The 22,082-nt window shown below is 36.8% G+C and overlaps 1 protein-coding gene across 1 annotated transcript in view; it reads right to left on the bottom strand.

Moving 5' to 3' along the window:
• Nucleotides 1-22,082, bottom strand: part of TNKS2 (tankyrase 2) — a 71,404-nt gene that overhangs the window by 29,588 nt on the left and 19,734 nt on the right. The window contains exons 7-14 of the mRNA XM_012454767.3: nt 20,580-20,646; nt 15,791-15,977; nt 14,545-14,666; nt 11,896-11,987; nt 11,729-11,807; nt 8,741-8,912; nt 5,456-5,535; nt 805-950 (exon numbers count right to left, since the gene is read on the bottom strand). Of these exons, the coding sequence (XP_012310190.2) occupies nt 805-950; nt 5,456-5,535; nt 8,741-8,912; nt 11,729-11,807; nt 11,896-11,987; nt 14,545-14,666; nt 15,791-15,977; nt 20,580-20,646 (945 nt within the window). The remainder of the gene's footprint in view (nt 1-804; nt 951-5,455; nt 5,536-8,740; nt 8,913-11,728; nt 11,808-11,895; nt 11,988-14,544; nt 14,667-15,790; nt 15,978-20,579; nt 20,647-22,082) is intronic.

Raw genomic sequence — 22,082 nt, forward strand, 5'->3', positions numbered from 1 at the left:
TCTTGAACTACCTGAGACATTATACTGATTATACTTTGTAAAACCTAAATCTATTTAAGGCAGAAATAAGTTCTTTTTTGGTGAGTCAGGGGAGAACATTTAAAAAATGTTTTAAATGTAGAGATGATAATAACCATCCATATATACAACATAAAATTGTATATATATATATATATATTTTTTGAGACGGAGTTTCGCTCTTGTTACCCAGGCTGGAGTGCAATGGCGCGATCTCGGCTCACCGCAACCTCCACCTCCTGGGTTCAGGCAATTCTCCTGCCTCAGCCTCCTGAGTAGCTGGGATTACAGGCACGCGCCACCATGCCCAGCTAATTTTTTGTGTTAGTAGAGACGGGGTTTCACCATGTTGACCAGGATGGTCTCGATCTCTTGACCTCGTGATCCACCCGCCTCGGCCTCCCAAAGTGCTGGGATTACAGGCTTGAGCCACCGCGCCGGGCCTAAAATTGTATATTTTTAATAAAAAATAACTTCAAGATAAATTGGAAGAATTCAAAAATCCTCCATGAAAACTGAAAAGTTTACTACATTAAAAATCACTATCACACTAATGCTGTAATCTCCTTGGCCATTATAAAATTCCCATGCATTATGCCAGTGAAGTCTTTATATGAATGCTAACCATATAAAATCTTAACTGAAATTAAGAAGCTCTATTTAATACTTAAGCCAATGTTAGGAAACAGATTTCCTTGAAAAATAACACATAACGTATTTCCAGGTTTTCCTAAAAACGTCAGGTAAAAGTAAGGAAGAGAGTCCGTGACACTCGTTAGTATTTACCCTTTATCTTTAGCATGCACATCAGCTCCGTGCTGTAGCAGATATTCCACCACAGACACTCTGTTATACCCAGCTGCAAAATGAAGTGGTGTAGACTGACGCCCTTCAATGTCTCTGCAGTTGACACTCTGAACAGTACACAGTTTCTGTAGACAAAAGGCAACATATATGATACTATATCTATATATTCTAGGAATTTTCAAAATGTCTGACTTATTTTCTTGTCTCTTTAGTATTCTTATTTCATCATATCATTTACTGGGAATCCCTCTGGTCCTCTCATCTACGTCTTTTTTTTGTGTTTGAGACACAGTCTCACTCTCTTGCCCAGGCTGGGGCGCAGTGGTACAATCTCAGCTCACCACAACCTCCACCTACCGGGTTCAAGCAATTTTTCTGCCTCAGCCTCCTGAGTAGTGGGGACTACAGGTGTGTGCCACTGCACCCAGCTAATTTTTGTATTTTTAGTAGAGATGGGGTTTCACCATGTTGGCCAGGCTGGTCTCGAACTCCTGACCTCAAGGGATCTGCCCACCTTGGCCTTCCAAATACCAGGATTACAGGTGTGAGCCACTGTGCCTAGCCTCATGTATGCCTTTATATTCTACTTTTTCTAAAGCTAAAGGGTACATTTTATCATTACCACTACTATATATATATATAGGTAAACTAAGTGCCAATCATCAGCAAGTGTAACTTCCATTTTGTGGCAAATACACACGGGGTACATGAGATTACTCTAGTATCAGCATTACCGAGGGGCTTATTAAGAATTCAGAATCTCAGGTTTCTATCCACTGAGTCGGAATTCGCACTCGAACAAGATCACTAGGTAATATGTAAACACATTAAAGTTTGAAAAGTACTCCTTTAGAGCGGTGGTTCTCAAACTTTAATGTGCATTGGTTCCAACCCTCAAATTTTCAGTGTAACTGTTGCAGAGCCTAAAAATCTTCACTTCTAACAAATTATTAGGTGATGCTGAGGCTGGTGGTTAAAGAACCATAGCACACTATATGGAATGAAATAACTAATAGAATGCTGATGGTTCGGCTGGGCGTGGTGGCTCATGCCTGTAATCACAGCACTTTGGGAGGCTGAGGCAGGCTCATCATTTGAGGTCAGGAGTTCGAGACCAGCCTGGCCAACATGGGCAGTCTCTACTACTTGGGAGACAGACAGGAGAACTGCTTGAACCTGGGAGACAGAGGAGGCTGCACCAAGCCAAGATCATGCCATTGCAGTGAACAACTGTCTTAAAAAAAAAAAAAAAAAAAAAAGAATGCTGATGGTTACATACAGCCCTGGGGAGAATTAAGAAAACAGTCCATTTTCTGTGTTCTTTGGTTCAGATGAGGAAGTACAGTTATGAAAAGCATGAAAGTTTGGGGAAGAAAAGGAACACAGATAAAAAATCAGAGTGATTAAAGAGTCAAAAGAATATATCCATATTAGGCTGGGCGAGGTAGCTCACACCTGTAATCCCAGCACTTTTGGAGGCCAAGGGTCACCTAAGGTCAGGAGTTCAAGACCAGCTTGGCCAACATGGTGAAATCCCATCTCTACTAAAAGCACAAAAAATTAGCTGGGTGTGGTGGCAGGTGCCTGTAATCCCAGCTACCTGGGAGGCTGAGGCAGGAGAATTGCTTGAACCTGAAAGATGGAGGCTGCAGTGAGCCGAGATCGTGCCATTGCACTCCAGCACAGGCAACAAGAGTGAAACTCTATCTCAAACAAACAAACAAACAAAAAGAATATATCCATATTAGTAAAAACTCTTTCCCCGCTTTTACTATCCTACCCCCCAAAGCAGGGATAACCTAAGTTCAATAAAATAAAGGAGCCTGCTATCAGTGGGTTGACCTCAAGGGGTTTAATCACTATACTGGTAAAGCTCTTCTGTGCTTCCCAAATAAGAGTTGGCTAGATATATAGATTCAAGGTCCCATTCAAGAAATGGTATTTCAGTGGGTCTCAAGTTAGGTCCCTACCAAACCTAGCAGCACCTGGTACACATGTTAAAAAATATTCATTTTCATTAACATATTCATTTTTTAACATGTGTACCAGGTGCTGCTAGGCTTGGTAGTTATCACAAGGCATTCTACTCTTTACCTCTCAGTTTAATTTTGTCCACTCTGAGACAGGTTTTCTAGTAGCAGGTATCAAATAAAGTATCCAGTCTGGGGGATTATCAGTAAAGAAACACAACTGAGCACAGTAGTTAAGTGTTCATTAGATAATATGCAGATGTTCTTGTCCCAGTGATATGTACAAAGTCATCTGTCTAGAGGTAGGTAAGAAGTAGCATGGCTGATGGAGATAAATGTCCATCAAGTGATTTAAAAAGCAGAGGGTAGGGAAGACAGCCTGATGCCTATCACAGGTTTTCCTGAATCCAATGGCATTATTGTGTTCTCTAAGTCCATTTCCTGCCCTCAACTTCATCTCCTCTTTATCTATCCCCTCCTCTAGACTCCTTTCACCTTTATAAAAACAAAGTTTAGTTTTTAACATGTTTGTTAAATATAGTTTTATGTTCTTTAATATATGTAAGAGAATGAGAATTTAAAATTCTGTATCTCTCCCTGCCCACACACACCAAAAAAAAAAAAAAAAAAAAAAAAAAATCAGTTAATTGCCTTAAACTTAATTTTCATGTCTCTTGAAAAATCAGTTCACAACCTTTTAACTCAAGGGATTTGTATTTCCAGAAGTCAATAGCAACAGAAACAAAATCCTTTCAATATCTTATTAGCCTCCTACTTAAGGGAATGAGAATAATGAGGATCAAAGTAAAACATGTCAAATAATAAAACTGCATAATAGCTGCATTTTTCTATGAGAAACGAACTTAAAAAACAAATCTGAAGTTATCTGAGATGTCTATACTGTCTACGCAGATAAAGCAACAGAAGAGGATCACGTAATTTGTAGAAAGCTCTTCATTTAAAAGGGCAGTGAATAAATTCCCTGAGAGCTCTAGTTCAGAAGGGAACAACATTTGTATTTCTTCCTGAGAAAATCTAAAATTATTGACTTTGTGAGTGGGTCTGTTTAGGATTTAGAACATTCTACAGAAACATAATGAAATTGCCAGGGCATGGTGGCTCATGTTTATAATCCCAGTACTTTGGGAGGCTGAGATGGGAGGACTGCTTGAGCCCAGGAATTTGGGAACAGCCTGGGTACATAGTGAGATTTTGTCTTTACAAGAAAAAAATCAAGAAAATTAGCTGGGCATGGTGGCATGCACCTGTAGTACCAGCTACTTGGGAGGCTGAAGTCAGGAGGATCACTTGAGCCCAGAAGATGAAGGTTACAGTGAGCCAAGATAGCACCACTGTGCTCCAGCCTGAGCAACAGACCCTGTCTCCCCGCCTACCCCCCACCAAAGAAATATAATGAAATTACTTCAAATAGCTACTTCTGCCATGAATTAAATGAATGAATTTAACTTTCTATAAAACTTAGTACCTGTTAATATCCTCTCAAACAGGATCAAGACTGTTTTGAAAAAGTCTCCAAAGGGGAAGGGGAAGAAATACAAGGTTTGCCTCCCCTACTAGCTTTGGAAATTAAAATAACACTATTGCATTACTGAAAAATTATTTAATTCATGAAGAATGGTTAAATTTTAATTTATATTAAATTCTAAAACAGTCTCACCCTCTCAAAATGTTAGGCCTTTGAGTTTACACAATTTCTGCAGGTAAAAGAAATATCTGAGATAGATAGTAAGATATTACATACTTATTTTTTTCTTTCTTCTCTTTTTTTCTTTGACGGAGTCTCACTCTGTCACAATGGCTGGAGTGCAATGGCACAATCTCAGCTCACTGCAACCTCCGTCTCCCAGGTTCAATCAATTAACTTGCCTCACCCTCCCGAGTAGCTGGGATTACAGGCGCCCCCACCAACACTCCCGGCTAATTTGTCTTTTTTTTTTGTATTTTTAGTAGAGATGGGGTTTTGCTATGTTGGCCAAGCTGGTCACAAACTCCTAACCTCAGGTGATCCACCCACCCCCACCTACCAAATTGCTGCGATTATAGGCGTGAGCCACTGCACCGGCCTTACATATGTATTTCTATAGTAAGAGTCAAACAGTAAGGAAGGGTTACTCTGGGGAAGGCTCTAGTCAGAGAAACACATAAGAGCTGAAGTTGGCAGCTCTGAGAAAGAGCTGTATTCATTACTGTACTAAACCCTGAATCCCTAGAGGTAGAGGGGACAAAGAAATGAAAAACTCAGAAGAAATCTATAGACAAAAGTCATACACTGTTTTTCCATCTTCTTGTCTTATGTGTCATATGTAAACAGTAATATTCAGTAATTTGATATACTTTATTCTGTTAAAGGTACAAATTAATAGGTTCTTTAAGCAAAACCCATTTGTTATTACCTGAATTTATTTATATTTGTGAATGTAGTATTTACTGGGATGTGTGTGAAAGTGAAGTCTTTTTCTTTCATTACCTAATGCTCCTTATTTGTAAAAAAAAAAAAAAAAAAAAAAAAGATTATATTATTGACCTTTTAAAGCAAGGCACATACAAATAAACCAGGCTCTTCATTATAACAGTACAGATTCATTAACAATGTCAAGATAAAAACCCAAAGTTAACAAAAATATAATATTGTATCTTACTTTTACAGTTTCCACATCTCCAGCCTTTGCAGCTTCCAGCAATTGTCTGTCTGCCTCTGAATTACCTAATGAGATACCCTCTAAAAAAGAGAGAGAGAGAAAGAGTGACTAATCTCTATTTGGAAGATGGAACCAAGTTTTATGGAAGACATCTCATCAGAAAGCAAAGTTCCTTAACAATTTGGTAGATGATGTAGGAAATCTCCATGGTAGTGAGGGGGTAGGGGTTGAGGAGGGGAAAAATAAGATTCTCTTAAAAGTCTTTGAAATACAATCCATATAAGCAAAATATGTAAATGTGTACAATGATTATAAAATGTGATTTAAGCAATATAAAGGAACATAAAGTAGATGACTAAAGATGGCCTACTCTATAAGAAAGCCATTTGGAATGGTGCAAAAGAATTAAATTAAGAGAGCAACTAGAAATCTAACTGTGGTTCTGTCATTAATTAGCTATCTGAACTGGAGCAAGTCACTGGAACTTCCTGGGCCTCAAATTTTTTTTAGTTCTAAAGACATAAGGTAGACTAGAAGAAATGTAACATCATTTCCAGGTCTGAAATTCTATGCTTACAGCTCCTTTAAAGTGTCAGACAAGGAAAACATCTACCTTGCACCTTAGAACAAAATGAACTCCAGATGGATTAAAGACCTAAGTACGAAAAATTAAGCCTTAAAAATACTAGAAAAAAATGGAATATTTTCATAATATGAAATAAAAAAGCTTCTTAGAACAGTACATCAAAGGCAGCATCGGCCAGGTGCGGTGGCTCACGCCTGCTACCCCAGCACTTTGGGAGGCCGAGGCAGGCGGATCAAGAGGTCAAGAGATTGAGACCATCCTGGCCAACATGGTGAAACCCTGTCTCTACTAAAAATACAAAAAAATTAGCTGGGTGTGGCGGCAAGCGCCGGTAGTCTCAGGCAGAATTGCTTGAACCCGGGAGGTGGAGGTTGCAGTGAGCTGAGGTAGCGCCACTGCACTCCATCCTGGCGCCTGGTGATGGAGTGGGACTCTGTCTCAAAAAAAAAAAATAAATAAAGGGCAGCATCAAAAAAAAGAAAATTGGTATTTAGAAAAATATGTAAGGCAATAACAGCATTAAACAACAACAAAATGGAAAAAAAAATCATACTTAACATGCACCTTTAAAGAGAATATATTTGAGGCTGTAGTGAGTTGAGATTGCATTCCAGCCTTGGTAACAAAAGAGAAACTCTGTCTCAAATAAAACAAAACAAAATAAAATAAAATAAAATAGGCCAGGCATGGTGGCTCATATATGTAATCCCAGCACTTTGGGAGGCCAATACAGGTGGACCACCTCTGGTGAGGAGTTCGAGACCAGCTGGCCAACATGGAGAAACTTCATCTCTACTAAAAATACAAAAATTGGCTGGGCATGGTGGTGAGCATCTGTAATCCCAGCTACTTGGAACTGAGGCAGGAGAATTGCTTGAACTCGGGAGGCAGAGGTTGCAGTCAGCCAAGATCGTGCCACTGCACTCCAGCCTTGGTGACAAGAACGAAACTCCGTCTCTTTCTCTCTATATGTATATATAGGTATACACACACACACACACACACACACACATATAATTTAATATATAAGGTGTTCTTAGGAGTACTTTGGAAGGCTTCAACAAATGAGCTAAAGACATGAACAAGAAATTCACACATACAAAAAAAAGAGACATGGTTGGCTGGGCTTGGTGGCTCACACCTATAATCCCAGCACTTGGGGAGGCTGAGGTGGCAAATTACTTGAGGTCAGGAGTTGGAGACCAGACTGGCCAACATGGTGAAACTCCATCTCTACTAAAAATACAAAAATCAGGCGCATGCTTGTAATCCCAGCTACTCAGGAGGGTGAGGCACTAGAACTGCTTGAATCTGGAAGGCTGAGGCTGTAGTGAGTCAAGATTGCGGCACTGCACTCCAGCATGGGCAACAGAGTGAGACTCCATCTCAAAAATAAATGAATAAGGAAGGAAGGAAGGAAAAAAAGAAATGGGCAATAAAAACATTAAAAATTAAGTTCAGATTTACTCACAATCAGAAATGTAAATCAAAATATCATTTTTTTCCCCATCTGCTAGTAGGCAGAGAGGAAATGGAGAGCTAAACTGATGGGACTTTTATAGTTAGCATTAAAATCTATTACTTCTGTAATTCACATATGCATATTCATTCAAGGAAAATATTAAGAATTGTAATATCTAATGCTGACAGAAAACAGGTGCTTCGAATACTCTGTGACTGTAAAATGGTAAATACCAGTTTTCTATTAATAGAAAACGATTTCACAATTATATGCTACCCATTGACCTGGAAATTCCACTTCAATAATTTATTGTAAGAAACTAGTTACAAAGGCAAGTAAAAGCCATATGTAATGGTAATTAGTATAAAACTGTTCTATCAGTTGGCTGGTGTTAGAAACTAAGTACATTCTATCACTAGACAACTGAATAGGACCAGTGTTATTAACTCCAAAACCGACAACGAAATGAATGTGTGGTGTGTGGGGGAAGTAATGGGAATCTTGAAAGCAGTCTTGTAGTTCACAGTTTTGGCAGATTCCAGGAGGCTGTTATCAATCTGCCTTTATCTGTTCAAGTAGTGTTTCTCAAAACATGGTTCCCAGACCAAAGGCATAAAGATCATTAAGGACTGACTGTTAAAGACAGAAAAGTTTGATCTATTACATTTTTCTCAACTGAGCTTTTAGATGTCAAAGCTACTGTATTAAATTCTAATAAAAGTAGAGATTTAGACAAAAATACTTTAAAATTTATGGGACCGTATCTCTGGGTTGAAATGTTTCATCAATGCCAAGTGTGTAGACATCTGATTAAATCTTTTAAAATGTAATGAATATGAGTGTATTCAGTTGTTAAAGGTTTTAATAAGTCAAATAGTTGGCTACCTTATACAAACTCTACCTGCCTCGAATATGTAGGATCTAAAAATTCCTTTCTTTAAAAATAAATAACAACTATTTTATCTTACTCTTATAACTTTCTTAATAAAAACTTGAGAGCCATCTATTTAACTTGAGAAATTGGGCAGAAAATGCTACTGGAACAAAAATCATAATTATCATTTAATGACACTTGGGGACTGAGGATATTGAGCTGATTAAAAGTTTAATAACCTAAGAAGAAGTAACCAAAAATCCTCAAAATTTTTTTCTTATTAACAACTCCTACCTCTAACAACTAAGTGAAAATTTCTTAAAGGTTAATTTAAAAAATTAATTTCATGGAAGCATATAATACCTTGGAGGAGTTGCTGTACGTTTTCATTTCCCATCTGTAAAGCAGTAAAGCCCTGAAGGGATATAATGTTAGGATCACACCCATAGCTCAGGAGTAGGCGGCAGGTCTGTAGATGACCACAATAAGCAGCTCTGTGCAGAGAAGTCTGACCAAGATTATCCAGAGCATTAACCTTAACAATGCAGAAAAAACTGAAATTAGCCTGCAATGCAAAATTTAAAGCCATGCTATCATATATTTAACACTTTTTACTACTTTTAAGTCTCAATTCTTTTATGAAGCCTATTATCCAATGCCAAAGCAAGTTATTTTTGCTCAAATCTAGAAAATAAATTTACCAATTCATGAAGGCTAACATCAGAAGGAAGATCCAGTTCTGGGTTAAATGTGAGAGGCTGAATAGTAGTTGTGTTTATCATTAAAGCATTCACAGATTCAGAGATATTTAGAGTTAAACATTGCCTAAGAAAGTTGAACCCGTGTATTTTTATGGATCTCTAAAGTGTAGAAATGTAAAGATTAATCCAAGATAGACAATAGTAACAAAGCCAGAGATAAATTAGCATTAAACGCTTATTTCTATTCACTTTATCTTTTCCCTTATTTATTATTGTTTCATTGAGTGTGTTATGTAAAATATATAGATACACATACTATGGAACAGTCACACAGTGGAATACTCAGCAATAAAAAGGAACAAACTATTGCTACATGGATGAATCTCTAAAACATTACACAATGTGAGAAAAACCTTACACAAAAGCATACATTTTGTTATGATTCCATGTATGTCAAGGCCTAGAACAGGCACTTTTATGTCAGAAAAAATAAAAATGGTTATCTGTCAAAGTGGAGACTGCCTGGGACTGTGCATTGCTTTTGCCATGAGATACTGTTCTATATCTCAAAAGGAGTTTTGGTTATGCAGGTGTATGTACTAGTCAAAATTCAGCAAATATCCATTTAAAATCTCTACATTTCACTGCATTCAAATTTTACATCTAAAGAAAAACTGTAAACAAAGATTAAACTCTACTTGATGTGAATGTGGAAGTATTTAGGAGAAATAGTCTGCAAATTACTTTGAAATGTGTCAAAAAGAGATAATGGTGGATGGAGGGAAAAATGAAAAGATATGTAATAAAACACTATAGTAAAATGTTAGTAATAGAATCTAAGTGGTAGGCAGATAGTTTTTCTCTGTAAAATTCTACTTGGTTATATCTTTGAAACTTTTCAAGATAAAAAGAATCACCTGTAAGACTCTACCAACCTTATCCCTACCCCCACACTTCCCCTTGCCATGGAAATATCTTCAATATAACTAGGAAATTAAGTTCCTCAGTAATCAATCCTGTGGACACTAGTGTGTTTTGAGACACTGGAAATTTATATTCATGCAATCAGACAGTATTTGAATGGGAATATAACCAAGACCTCAATGAACCTAAAACTGAAGTACGAATAGCTAGTCTCCCTGCTTACAGGGCCTGAAAAATTGATTTAAAATGCTCAGGACAATCAAACTATTTATTCACATACTCTAACTCACTGACATGTGAAAAATACCCACTTGAAAATTTTATTTGGCTACCACTTTGCGTTAGGATTAGGGTGACCACTTGTTCTCGTCTGCCTAGGACTTTCCTGGTTTTAGCACTGAAAGTCCTGTGTCCCAGAAAACCCCAAGTCCTGGACAAACTGGATGGTTGATCACCCTAGTCAAGATTGTTTCACTGAGTGTCACAACTCTAATTCAATATGCATCCAGATACTCTTCAAGTAATGTAGCACAAATATGAAAAAAGCAATCAACAGTTATAGAACACAGAGACAAGATATGCCAAGCAGTCAAGCAGAAATAAACTTTATTTTATTCAATAATTTACAATAGGAAAAGATCAAGATTATACAGTATCAAGAATTCCCCCAAATGAAAGAGTTAAGACATGGAGAGGCAACACAAAAAGAAATTGGAGAACTCTAAGTGGTTTCTTGAATGAATGGAAACCCAAGAAAGGACAGGTAAGAAAACTATTCTGCAAATTTCATTTATGCAAGGGCCTCAGGGGCCATCCAAGGAGAAGAGTGTCTATTCCTTTCTTCTCCCTTCATCTACAGCAGCTCCATTCTTTCTCTGTTATAGAGTATACTGAATTTCAACTAAAGATTTTGTTTGAAGGAGGCAAGGATCTGTGGGTAAAAACTGTTAAAAACTGCTGAATCAGGTGACTACTGTCATTTTTTCCAATCTGATATGCTAAGTATATCTTTTGCTTAGTAGTACTTTTAAAAGTTCCTGGGTAAGAGATTATTTCTAGCCTTGATGAAAGCATATTTGGTGAATAAAATGCTTTGTGCACAAACGTCAACTAAAGAACAGTAACTTATCAACAAAACTTACCCTGTGGAAACTAGTGTGTTTTGAGACACTGGCTAATTCAAATTCTATTGGGGAGTTATTATAATATTTAATTATTAAATGTATACTTACTCTTCAGTCTTTTCATTTCAGTCAAATTATTTTTAGTCAAATTATTTAAACAATTTAAAATTAATGTATTTCCTTCTGTTCAAGTCCTTTGGCTTAGTTACAGAAATGACAGAGGGTAATAAAAATGGTGGTTGGGAAGAATAACAGAAGTTATAATAGCAACCAAGAATTAGAAGATATGGGTGAAAAAAGATGAGTAGAAAAGATGATAGGTCACAAAAAGTCTTTAAGAATAACTTTGACCTGTAGGGTGTGGTTAAAAGGAATGGAGAAGGGAGGACATACAGAAAGAATGCGTATCTGAATAAACCTATAGAAGTTCTAGCAAAAATTAGATGTAAAAAAGGTTACCTGCTGGATAATTCTTAAACATAGATTATGAGGGAAAAACATAATACTTATGAGAAAGTAAATAGTTTAGAAAGTCACGCATTTCACCCACTAAATAAAAAAAAACTCATTGCATTACCAAAGATACCAAAAAGGAAGTATACCTTTGCTTCATGTTTCACCACTACTTCGACAACATCATTATGAGCTTTCTCAGATGCCACATGCAGAGGAGTCAAGAATCTTAAAGAGAAAAAGTCAGCCAGACAATGAATATACTTTCCAAAAGAGTAAAATCTCAATAATATTTAATTATTAAATGTATACTTACTCTTTAGTCTTTTCATTGATGTTTGCTCCTTTTCTTAGCAACAGTTCACATATTTGCTTTCTTTTGGGATATGGAGACGCGGCAGCACAATGCTAAATAATTTAAATTGCAGCATTAATCAAGGACTACACAAAATTGTTTTAAGAATACTCGTGTTTCCAATCAAGAACAATCAAGTAGTAGTTATTTAATCTCTGTTTTACTTTTGATGCAACTTTGCTCTTGACTTTTGATTGAATAGAACTGCAATAATCACTAAATTCTGACAGGGCCTGAAAATCCTACCTACAAGATAATATCTATTATTAAATATTCTGATCAAACTTTATAGTTGTCCTACATCTTTGAAAAAGCTACCACTGGTGTGATGAAAGCCTTAATGTGACCAGTATCTTTTTAAAAATAGTTACCATGTAGCATTGTGTTATGCAATACTTTAAAGTTTAAGAAAACACCCCAATGGTTGAACCGGTTTCTTTACATGAAGAAGTAACAGAATACAGCCGGGCATGGCACTTGCGCTTGTTAACCCAGCACTTTGGGAGGCCGAGGCGGGCAGATCACCTGAGGTCAGGAGTTCAAGACCAGCATGGCCAACATGGTGAAACCCCCTCTCTACTAAAAATACAAAAATTAGCCAGTCGTGGTGGCACTCGCCTGTAATCTCAGATAACTTGGGAGGCTGAGACAGGAGAATCACTTGAACCCAAGAGTCGAAGGTTGCAGTGAGCCAAGATTGCACCACTAGCCAAGACTGCACTCTAGCCTAGACGGCAGAGCAAAACTCTGTCTCAAAAAAAAAAAAGAAATAACAGAATACTCATCAGCTCTGGATTCTGTTTGGTAATAGCACTGACGGAACAGCTAATAAGCTGAGTAGTATTTATATCTCTCTCAACTAGTTGATTCAGCAGCATAAGGAACATGCATTATCTCTTTGCAAAATCAGTGGTAGAAAAATGATATAATCTGGAGTTTGAGGCTGCAGCATCTCTATGACGTATCCAGGAGGAAAGGATACAGGAGGTAGAGATTTGCCAGTTAAAAGCCTAAGCCTAATATCTGCACAACAGGTGTTCAATAATGTCTGAATGATACATAACAAAATCAATGTACATATGTTAAGTTAAAACTGAAACCCGAAAACCTATAGAATAAAAGTTCTGGGTAATTTTTCAGCTAAGCTGCTCTATATATCTAAAAGCACAGTACACATGAAATTTGGTCTTTGATTTTAACCTGTTGTTAATCATAAAGCTTATCATATCCTCATGACTTTGCTGCAGACCCATTCTTTGATGTTGCTGTCACCAAAATCATTCCTTTACCCTCAATAAAATCAGTTCTAACTGGAGAACATAGTTACTTTGGTATGTTAAGGGTAATCATCCCAGGACATCTATCATGAGAGCACAGAGAATAGACATGGTTTTTTAAAGACTTTTTTTTTTAATCACATCTACCTCAAATTACACCCACTCCTCTGCACCATCATAGAGCAGGGCCTGTAAATCTCTGGTAACATGTAAGAAACTGCTACTGTACCATAACTACTCACCAACACTTAACTCCTAGTGTGTTTTAAGGTTAATTACAAAAACAAGTTGCTTAACAGCAGTATATTTAAGGGAAAACAACAGGTAGTATTAGCTTTTCCAACCAGAATTTTCCATGTCTGTCTTTCCAAGTTTCTTTGTACAGTTTTAATGCTGCTATGGTTTTAATTTTATACTAGCATTTCTTGTTAGTCTATAGCTTTGCAATTTTTTTTTTTAACTTTAGATGTTTCTTAAAACAGCAAAAGGTCCAAAACGCTTTATAGGTAGGTTTCTACATAAATTTCATAGTTTACATTATAGCATAAGGAAGAAAACTTACCATAAAAGATATTAGGTAAGTAAGGCTACTATGAGTTAAATCTGCTTTTACACATATTCATTCACTTATCTTCTCTCACCCAAGGCACATTCTGCAACTGATACAATAGGATTTACTTTTTTCCTTTTAAATTCCTACCTTTCTTTTTTTCTACCTTTCAATTTTAAGGTAGCCCCTGATTTTACCATTCCCTTTCTTATCTTTTATCATGTATCCCTATCAGTTCCCATTCTTTTCTGACTTTTTTTCCTTAGACTTCTCTACTCACATCTATTTTGTCGCAGCTCCATAGTTATTATTACTTCTATCAGGGAAGTAATCTCTAAAATACTTTATTCACATTCTAGATCTAATTTTGAAGAAAACTGCAATACTGGAAGGAACTACACCAAGTGTTTTCATATAGTTGGTGGTATTATTTATTTTCATTGGGTTCCAAATTTTCTACCCTAAGCATTCATTTTTTACAACCCCTAAAAAGGTAAACTATATGTACCATTTATGATAATAAAAGCAGTACATATAATACATGCCAGAATCTGAATAAATTTTTTTCTGGAAGGATTCTCGAACTGGTAGTAGTATTGCCTTCTGCAGGGTGAGGTTGTCTATTTTTTGAAACTGTTCAAATTTTAAAAAAATATTTATATAGGCACTAATTTTTAAAAAACTACAGACTTAAAAAAATGCTAGTTCTAAAAGTAGGACATTATGATTAGTTTACCATGTTCTTGGTTATTGTATTTTAAAAACTTAAATCTGAAACATTACCAATGCTGTTTCATGTGTTTGAGGATGCTTGAAATTCACCATTTCCAGAGAGAGATGTTTTTTGATTCGAGTAACATCAGCTTCCCGTGCAGCTTGCAGCAACGAGTGGCCTTTAAACTCATCTAGATGAAGAAAAAGCATTTACATCTATAACAAGATCAAATTTACAAGGCTTACCTAAAAGACACCTAGTATTTTCCTTGAAATTATTTTCAAAATAATCTGCCAAAATAGCCAGATTTCCCCTCTGAAGATATTCTCCAAATTTAATCCCTGAAAACAGACAGTGGTACTCCAGGTCCCTCCAGTTATAGCGCAATTGTATAGACATTTGGCCCCAAGAGTATACACAGATTTAGCCCATGGCAGACTCATGGTCTGTTCTAATTAATAATTCATTTTGAGATATCTAGAGTACTACCACATATTCCTAGACCAGAGAGGTTTTAGAATTTTTCAAGCACAAAATTTTTCTCAGTAAAGAAATAGTGATCCCTACACTGACACCCTGGCTATAGCAGATAGTTTTGCTCATACCATCAGGGAACTGGGAACTAGACAAGTTGGATATTTGCAAATGCTACCTATGATAATGAAAAAATAAAAGAGATTTTCTTAAGATTCTCTTTTACTCATCGGACTTGTGGAACTACCATTTATCCTTTATTATTTCAGGATAATACAAGTCCAATATAAGTTGCTTATTTATATGTACTAATACTGTATCCAAACTAGGTGGTTATTTCTTACTACATCTACTTCAGCTATAGACAGAAAACCATAGAAATTGGCCCAGGTGCCACTGAATATTAGATGTTAAGATCTAGAGACTGTTTACAAGATGGCAATCTTTTAAAAAAAATTTTTTTAAATTATTTATTTTCTTTTACAGACAAGATGGCAATCTTATAAAGCTTTAACTTAACATATTCATAAGCTTCATTAAACAGAAAAGTTGTATCAAAGATAAAAACAAACCAAAAGCTTTCATTTCAAAGGCATAGCATCCAATACATCTAATATAGTACATATAAAAAGCATATAACTTGACTTGAAAGAATTAATTAATTTTTCATAGTATCTTAAGTAGAAACTTCTAAATTATTAACTATGCTAAACAACAGTATACACCTGTGGCTAAGAAAAATATCTATTATTTAAACATTTCTACAAACAAACAGGAAAGAAAAAATGTTCAGTTTATTGACATAATATCCTACCTGAACATTTATAATGTTATACTCACATGCTAATCTTTCTTTTAACTGTGGTGTGGGAGCCAAGTCTATAGCACTTTTATTGTGACAGTTGAGCAGTGTTGGATCTGCACCATAACTTAAGAGAAGAGAACATACTTCCACTCTGTTCTTAGAAGCTGCCTCATGAAGAGGAGTGAATTGCCACAAGTCCATTGCATTTACACAGGCACCATGCTGGAGAGCAAAAAGCATACATTTAATGTTCAATTTTTAAAAGAATTCAGAATTATTAGTACTGTGTAATTTAACATCATGCAAGCTAAAACAGGTTATGTTGCCAAAGTTCACTTTTTAAGCCAATTATTTCAGAATGAGTATACATTTTTCCCCAATGGAAAAAACAATAGCTGATTGCTAGCCCTACTAACAAGGGTCTACTTAACATTTCTACTTTTAAGAACAGTTAAGAATGAAGCGGTAGATTAATCTGCATCTTTTCCAAGAACAAATTCTCCTCTTGAAGTACAGCTGACATACAGTGAAACACACAAATCTGACAAATTCAGACAAATGTATATATCTGTGATACCGTCACCCAAATCAAAATACAGGACACTTTCATTACCCCAGAATGTTTCCTCATGCTCCTTTTACAGACAATTCTTGCCCCCATTCTGACCACATATTAGACTTATTTGTTCTTTAATTTAATAAAAATGGAAGAATATAAATTTCTAACATATGTACTTCTCTGTCTAGATTCTTTCATACATACAATGTTTCTGAGATTCATTTATGTTATTGTACAAGTAGTTCATTTTTTTGTTGAGGAGTATTTCACAGTAGAGACATACCATAATTCACTTATTTATCATCTTGTTAATGGACATTTGGACTGTTTCTAGTTGGCTGGTTGAGCATTTTAATCTGAAAACCTGAAATGTAAAATACTCCAAAATCCAAAACTTTTGAATACCAACATGACACCACAAGTGGAAAATCCCACACCCAACCTCATGCACACAAATTGTTTCACGCACAAAATTGTTAAAAAATATTAGATAAAACTATCTTCAGGCTATATGTATAAGGTGTATATGAAACATAAGTGAATTTCATGTGTAGACTTGGGTTCCAGTCTCAAGATAGCTCATTAAATAGTATATATGCAAATATTCTAAAGTCCAAAAAAATCTGAAATCTAAAACACTTCTGGTCTCAAGCATTTCAGATAATGCATACTCAACCTGTGTTATGAATAAGCTATCATAACATTTCTTTATGAACATATACTGTCATAGTAGATACATGTTTAGCTTTATTAGAAACAGTCAAAGAGTTTTCTAAAGTGGCTATAGTATTTTACACAGCCACCAGCAACATTTGAGTTCCACTGCTACATTGCAACATTTGAGTTCCAGTTGCTACAAATCCTTGCTAACACTTTGTATTGTGAAATTTTTAAATTTTAGCCATTTCCAAGTACTACAGTTGGCTAAGTATGGACCAAAGGAGTCATACTAGTTTAACCAATCAAACACAAATTTCCTTCTACAGCATTCATCTAAGGTGATCTTACTCTTCCAGTATCTTCAACAATGGGGAGCAATAATTTGCAGCTAACATGGCTTTTTATAATTACTAGAGAACTCCTGTTGTTAGAAAGTTTTTTTCTACATTAAGTTAAAATATGTACTTTTAACTTTCATCTATTTGCCTTTGGAGCAAAAGAAGTCATAAAGGACACTCATCTTTTGTATCAGATGGTTCCCACTTATTATCATGGTGGCCCCTCAACTAAATATACTTTAAGAAATTCATTGAAAAATAATTGAGGACAGGTGGAGTGACTTATACCTGTAATTCTAATACTCTGGGAGGCCAAGGTGGGTGGATCACTTGAGCCCAGGAGTTCAAGACCAAACTAGGCAACATGATGAAATCTGTCTCTACAAAAAATAAAAAAATTAACCATGTGTGGTGGCACCATGCCTGTAGTTTCAGCTACTTGGGAGGCTGAGGTGGGAGGATCACCTGAGCCTAGGAAGGTTGTGGCTGCAATGAACCATGATTGCACCACTGTACTCCAGCCTGGGTGGCACAATGAGACTCTCTCCCAGCAACCAAAAATAAAAAAATTAAAAATTAAAAAATGAGATCCTAAAATCAAAGATTCTAGTGTGGTTTGGCTGTGCAGAGTACAGTGCACTCATTATATTTGCTTGCAATACTATTCTACTATTGGCACAAAGTTATGATAGCTTTTTAAGTTGTCACATTACAATTTATACTTAAATTGAGTTAGTGGATCATTTAAGAACTCTGTATTATTTTTTAAACATGAAATAAACACCAAAGTATTTTTTCCTCACTCATCTTGTTCTTGTGTGTGACTTATTTTCATGAATTTAAGTGTCCTTGCTGAGCCCCATTAAATTTAATCTTACTGGCTTCAACCAAAGCTTAGAGCCTGGTGAGGTGGTTTTGAGTCTTGATTCTATCAACTTGAGTATCAGTTATCCTTCTCGGCTTCATGTTAATCTGCAAACTGGATAAGCATCCCTTCTAATTTTTTACCAAGTCAACAATAAAGGTGTGCACCAAAATAAAGGCAAAGATAGAATCTTCAAGCCCTACTGGAGGTCCCAACATTCCCTTCCAAGCAAAGAAGTATCAGTTGACACTCTGCACAGTGGTTTAATTAATTATGAATCTGACAGAATTTTTCTCTCCATTCTAGCCAGATCTGTCCATTTGCTTACTAGTACTCAGAGACTATGAGGAAGAACGTTAAGAGAATTCCCTGTTATTCTTGTGCCTGTTAGTGCCAGACCTTCATTATTTGAATGCTTTGTCCAGGGATCATATCTTAGTGCCTTCCATGGCTAGCAAATGCCCTGGTCATGGAAAGCAGTCACTGGGTGTTTGCTGTTAAATACCAGCTTCTGCTAGCTGAACTATTTAGGAAAGGGTTGCCAATTGACTCAGCACTGCCCAGAACCTGCATTCTCAATCCCTATCTACTTGCTTTCTCCTGATTTTGCTTAACTTTACTACCCTGGTAACTACTTACACCCTCACATCAGCTAACTCCCTCTGTAGGTATGACCTCTAGTTAGCCTTTCCTTCTTATTTAGTAAAACACAAGGTCTTAGGAAAACACCACTCAGTTGTCTTTGAGTCCCAGTGCAAATCTGTTTGATGTTTCATTCTTATCCATAGAAACTTTCAAATGTTCTGCTGGAGTAAAGATTCAGTTTTACAAGAAGCAAAAGCATTACTGTTACAAATGTATAACATTATAGCCACATTATAAGTTTAATAAGGTTTATATGCTACTCAGAGTATCTAATTATTATTATAAAGTTGTTTCAATGGGAAAATATATTTCACAGGATGCAGGCCCAAAAGGAACCACAGAGGCAATGGAAACAAATGTCCTTTCTCTTTCCATGACAGCTGCTGAGAGAGTGGGGAAAAGTACTGAAAGGGTAGAATGGGTGCAGGGTAACACAAGTTAAATGGGTATGGGTAACATCCTGGGATCCACTTCCAAAAATAATATGTATCTTCTACTCTTACCTAAAAAGGATCAAAATAGGAAGTTCCGGGCTGAGCGTGGTGGCTCACATCTGTAATCCCAGCACTTTGGGAGGCTGAGGTGGGCGGATCACCTGAGGTCAGGAGTTCAGGACCAGCCTGGCCAACATGGTGAAACCCCGTATCTACTAAAAATACAAAATTAGCTGGGCATGGTGGCACATACCTGTAATACCAGCTACTTGGGAGGCTGAGGCAGGAGAATCACTTGAACCCAGGAGGCAGAGGTTGCAGTGAGCTGAGATTGTGCCACCGCACACCAGCCTGGGTGACAAAGCAAGATTCTGTCTCAAAAAAAAAAAAAAAGGTTTCTTGCTAGTCTTGGGAAACTATTTGTTAAACAGCTGTTGAGCATATTGGAAGAAAAGAACCTTACCAAATGAGTCTGCTCCAACTCAAAGTATAATTGGCAAATCTTGCTATTATATCTCTGGTGGTTTTAACAAAATATGGTTCACTAAAAACTGCTTTCTTAAGAGTTTTGAAACTTCACCTTTAGCTACAAATTACGGAATCACTTAATCTGCTATTTCATATGATTTTTTTTTTCCTTTTTTTGAGACAAGGTCTCACTCTTGCCTAGACTGGAGTGTAGTGGCACGATCTTGGCTCACTGCAACCTCCACCTCCAGGGTTCAAACAATTCTCCTGCCACAGCCTCCTGGGCACATGGGATTTCAGATAAGTGCCACTAGATGATGTGCAGCAAGATGACAGTGCTACTTTGTATTTAAAAACATATGATATCTAGGCTGGGTGTAGTGGCTCTTAACTGTAATCCCAGCACTTTGGGAGGCCGAGGTAGGCAAATCACTTGAGGTCAGGAGTTCAAGACCAGCCTGGCCAACATGGTGAAACCCCATCTCTACTAAAAATACAAAACTTAGCCAGGTATGGTGGCACAGGTCTGAAATCCCATCTACTCAGGAGGCTGTGGCAGAAGAATCATTTGAACCCTGGAGGTGGAGGTTGCAGTGAGTCAAGACTGCTGCACTCCAGCCTGGGCGAGAGTCAGACCCTATCTCCAAAATTAAAAAAAAAACAATGTGGTATCTCAAAAATCTCAAAGCAGTCAAATGCTGAGCTATCAGTCACTTATATTTCATAATGCTTATAAATACTTCTTCTTCAAGCACTAAGAACACAGAAAATAAAAAGAAACCCAGATACACTCATGTATTTCAAGTGATTTTATATAACTCTAGAAAGTAACTAGGAGAGTATAAGAGCACTAACCTTGACCAGAAGTTCAGTTACTTCGTAATGACCATAAGAACAGGCATTATGTAATGGTACCAGATCACTACAATGAAAAAGGGGGGAAAAAATCCTGTTTTAGTATAGATTCCTTAGGCCTAGGGAAATTTACAAATTAAAATTTATTTAATTAATTACTTGTACTTAAATAGCAAATGGATTACGTGATGTTCTAATAAAAACGTCCAAAATTTTTTAACATCCATTTAAACCCTAAGTCCTAAGAATGTGAACTCCCAAGTATCTTTCACATCCATCTTCCTTTGTACTTCACTGCTACTGTCACTGCCTTAGTTTTGGCCTACATTATTTCTTCCTTGCACTATTGAAATAGGCCCCACCCCACTTTAACCTCCAAGCTGAGGCAGATTTTTCTAAAAGGTAAGTCCGATGTAGTTACATCTTAACATCCTTAATGGATTTTTTTGTGCTTTCAAAAGATGGTTCCAACTTATTAACATGGCATACACAATGACCTGACTCCCTCCCTAGGCTTACCCTTCAATAATGGTATGCTAAACTTACAGTTTCCAGTATGTCTCTACACATACTGTTCCCTGGGTATAGATTTCCCTCCTTCCTTTGTTCTGGTTCATTTCTACATGTCTTTTCCAGACTTAACTCAAATACTGGCTCATTTTTAAAACTTTTTTGAGATCCTTAATAAACTGAAATCCTATTCTTCCACGATGGGAATGGAGGAGGAACTTTCCATATGGGAAGATACAGTGAAACTTTAAAATCCTCATTTCTACCTTTAAGCTTTTCCTTCTCCTTTGGGATCACTCACTAATATACTGCCACAGCCACCATCATGCCAGCCTCTGGTAAGGGATGGTCACCTGTGATTTAGTCTTTAGTTCTATGAGTCCTCTCTTTAAAGGTTCATGGCTTTCCTTACTACTTTTGAATATATGATTCTTCACTTGCCTGAGCACCAATTTCATTCCTAACTACCTGCTGGATGCTTCCGCTGTGTTCCTAAATTGTCCCATTAAACTAAGAGTTCTAGGCCGGGTATGGTGGCTCACGCCCGTAATCTGAGCACTTTAGGAGGCCAAGGCAGGTGGATCGCCTGATGTCAGGAGTACAAGGGCAGCCTGGCCAACATAGTGAAACCTTATCTCTACAAAAAATATGAAAATTAGCCAGGTGTGGTGGCAGGCGCCTATAATCCCAGCTACTCAGGAGGCTGAGGCAGGAGAATCACTTGAACCTGGGAGGCGGAAGTTGCAGTGAGCCGAGATCACACCACTGCACTCTAGCCTGGGTGACAAAGCAAGACTGTCTCAAAAAAAAAAAAATAAATAAATAAATAAAATAAAGGCAAAAACAAAAACAAAAACATAAACAAAACCACAAACAAACAATAAGAGCTCTAGAAGTCAATTCAACATTGTCCCCCCAAACAATTTTGACTCCTGTATTTCACATGGGTATCATTGGATCTAACTCATTCAGAACTTAAGAGTGTAGTTTTCT

The sequence above is a fragment of the Aotus nancymaae genome, unplaced genomic scaffold (genome assembly GCF_030222135.1).
Source record: "Aotus nancymaae isolate 86718 unplaced genomic scaffold, 86718_ANA_hifiasm-v0.15.2.pri h1tg000010l, whole genome shotgun sequence".
NCBI classification, from domain to species: Eukaryota; Metazoa; Chordata; class Mammalia; order Primates; family Aotidae; genus Aotus; species Aotus nancymaae.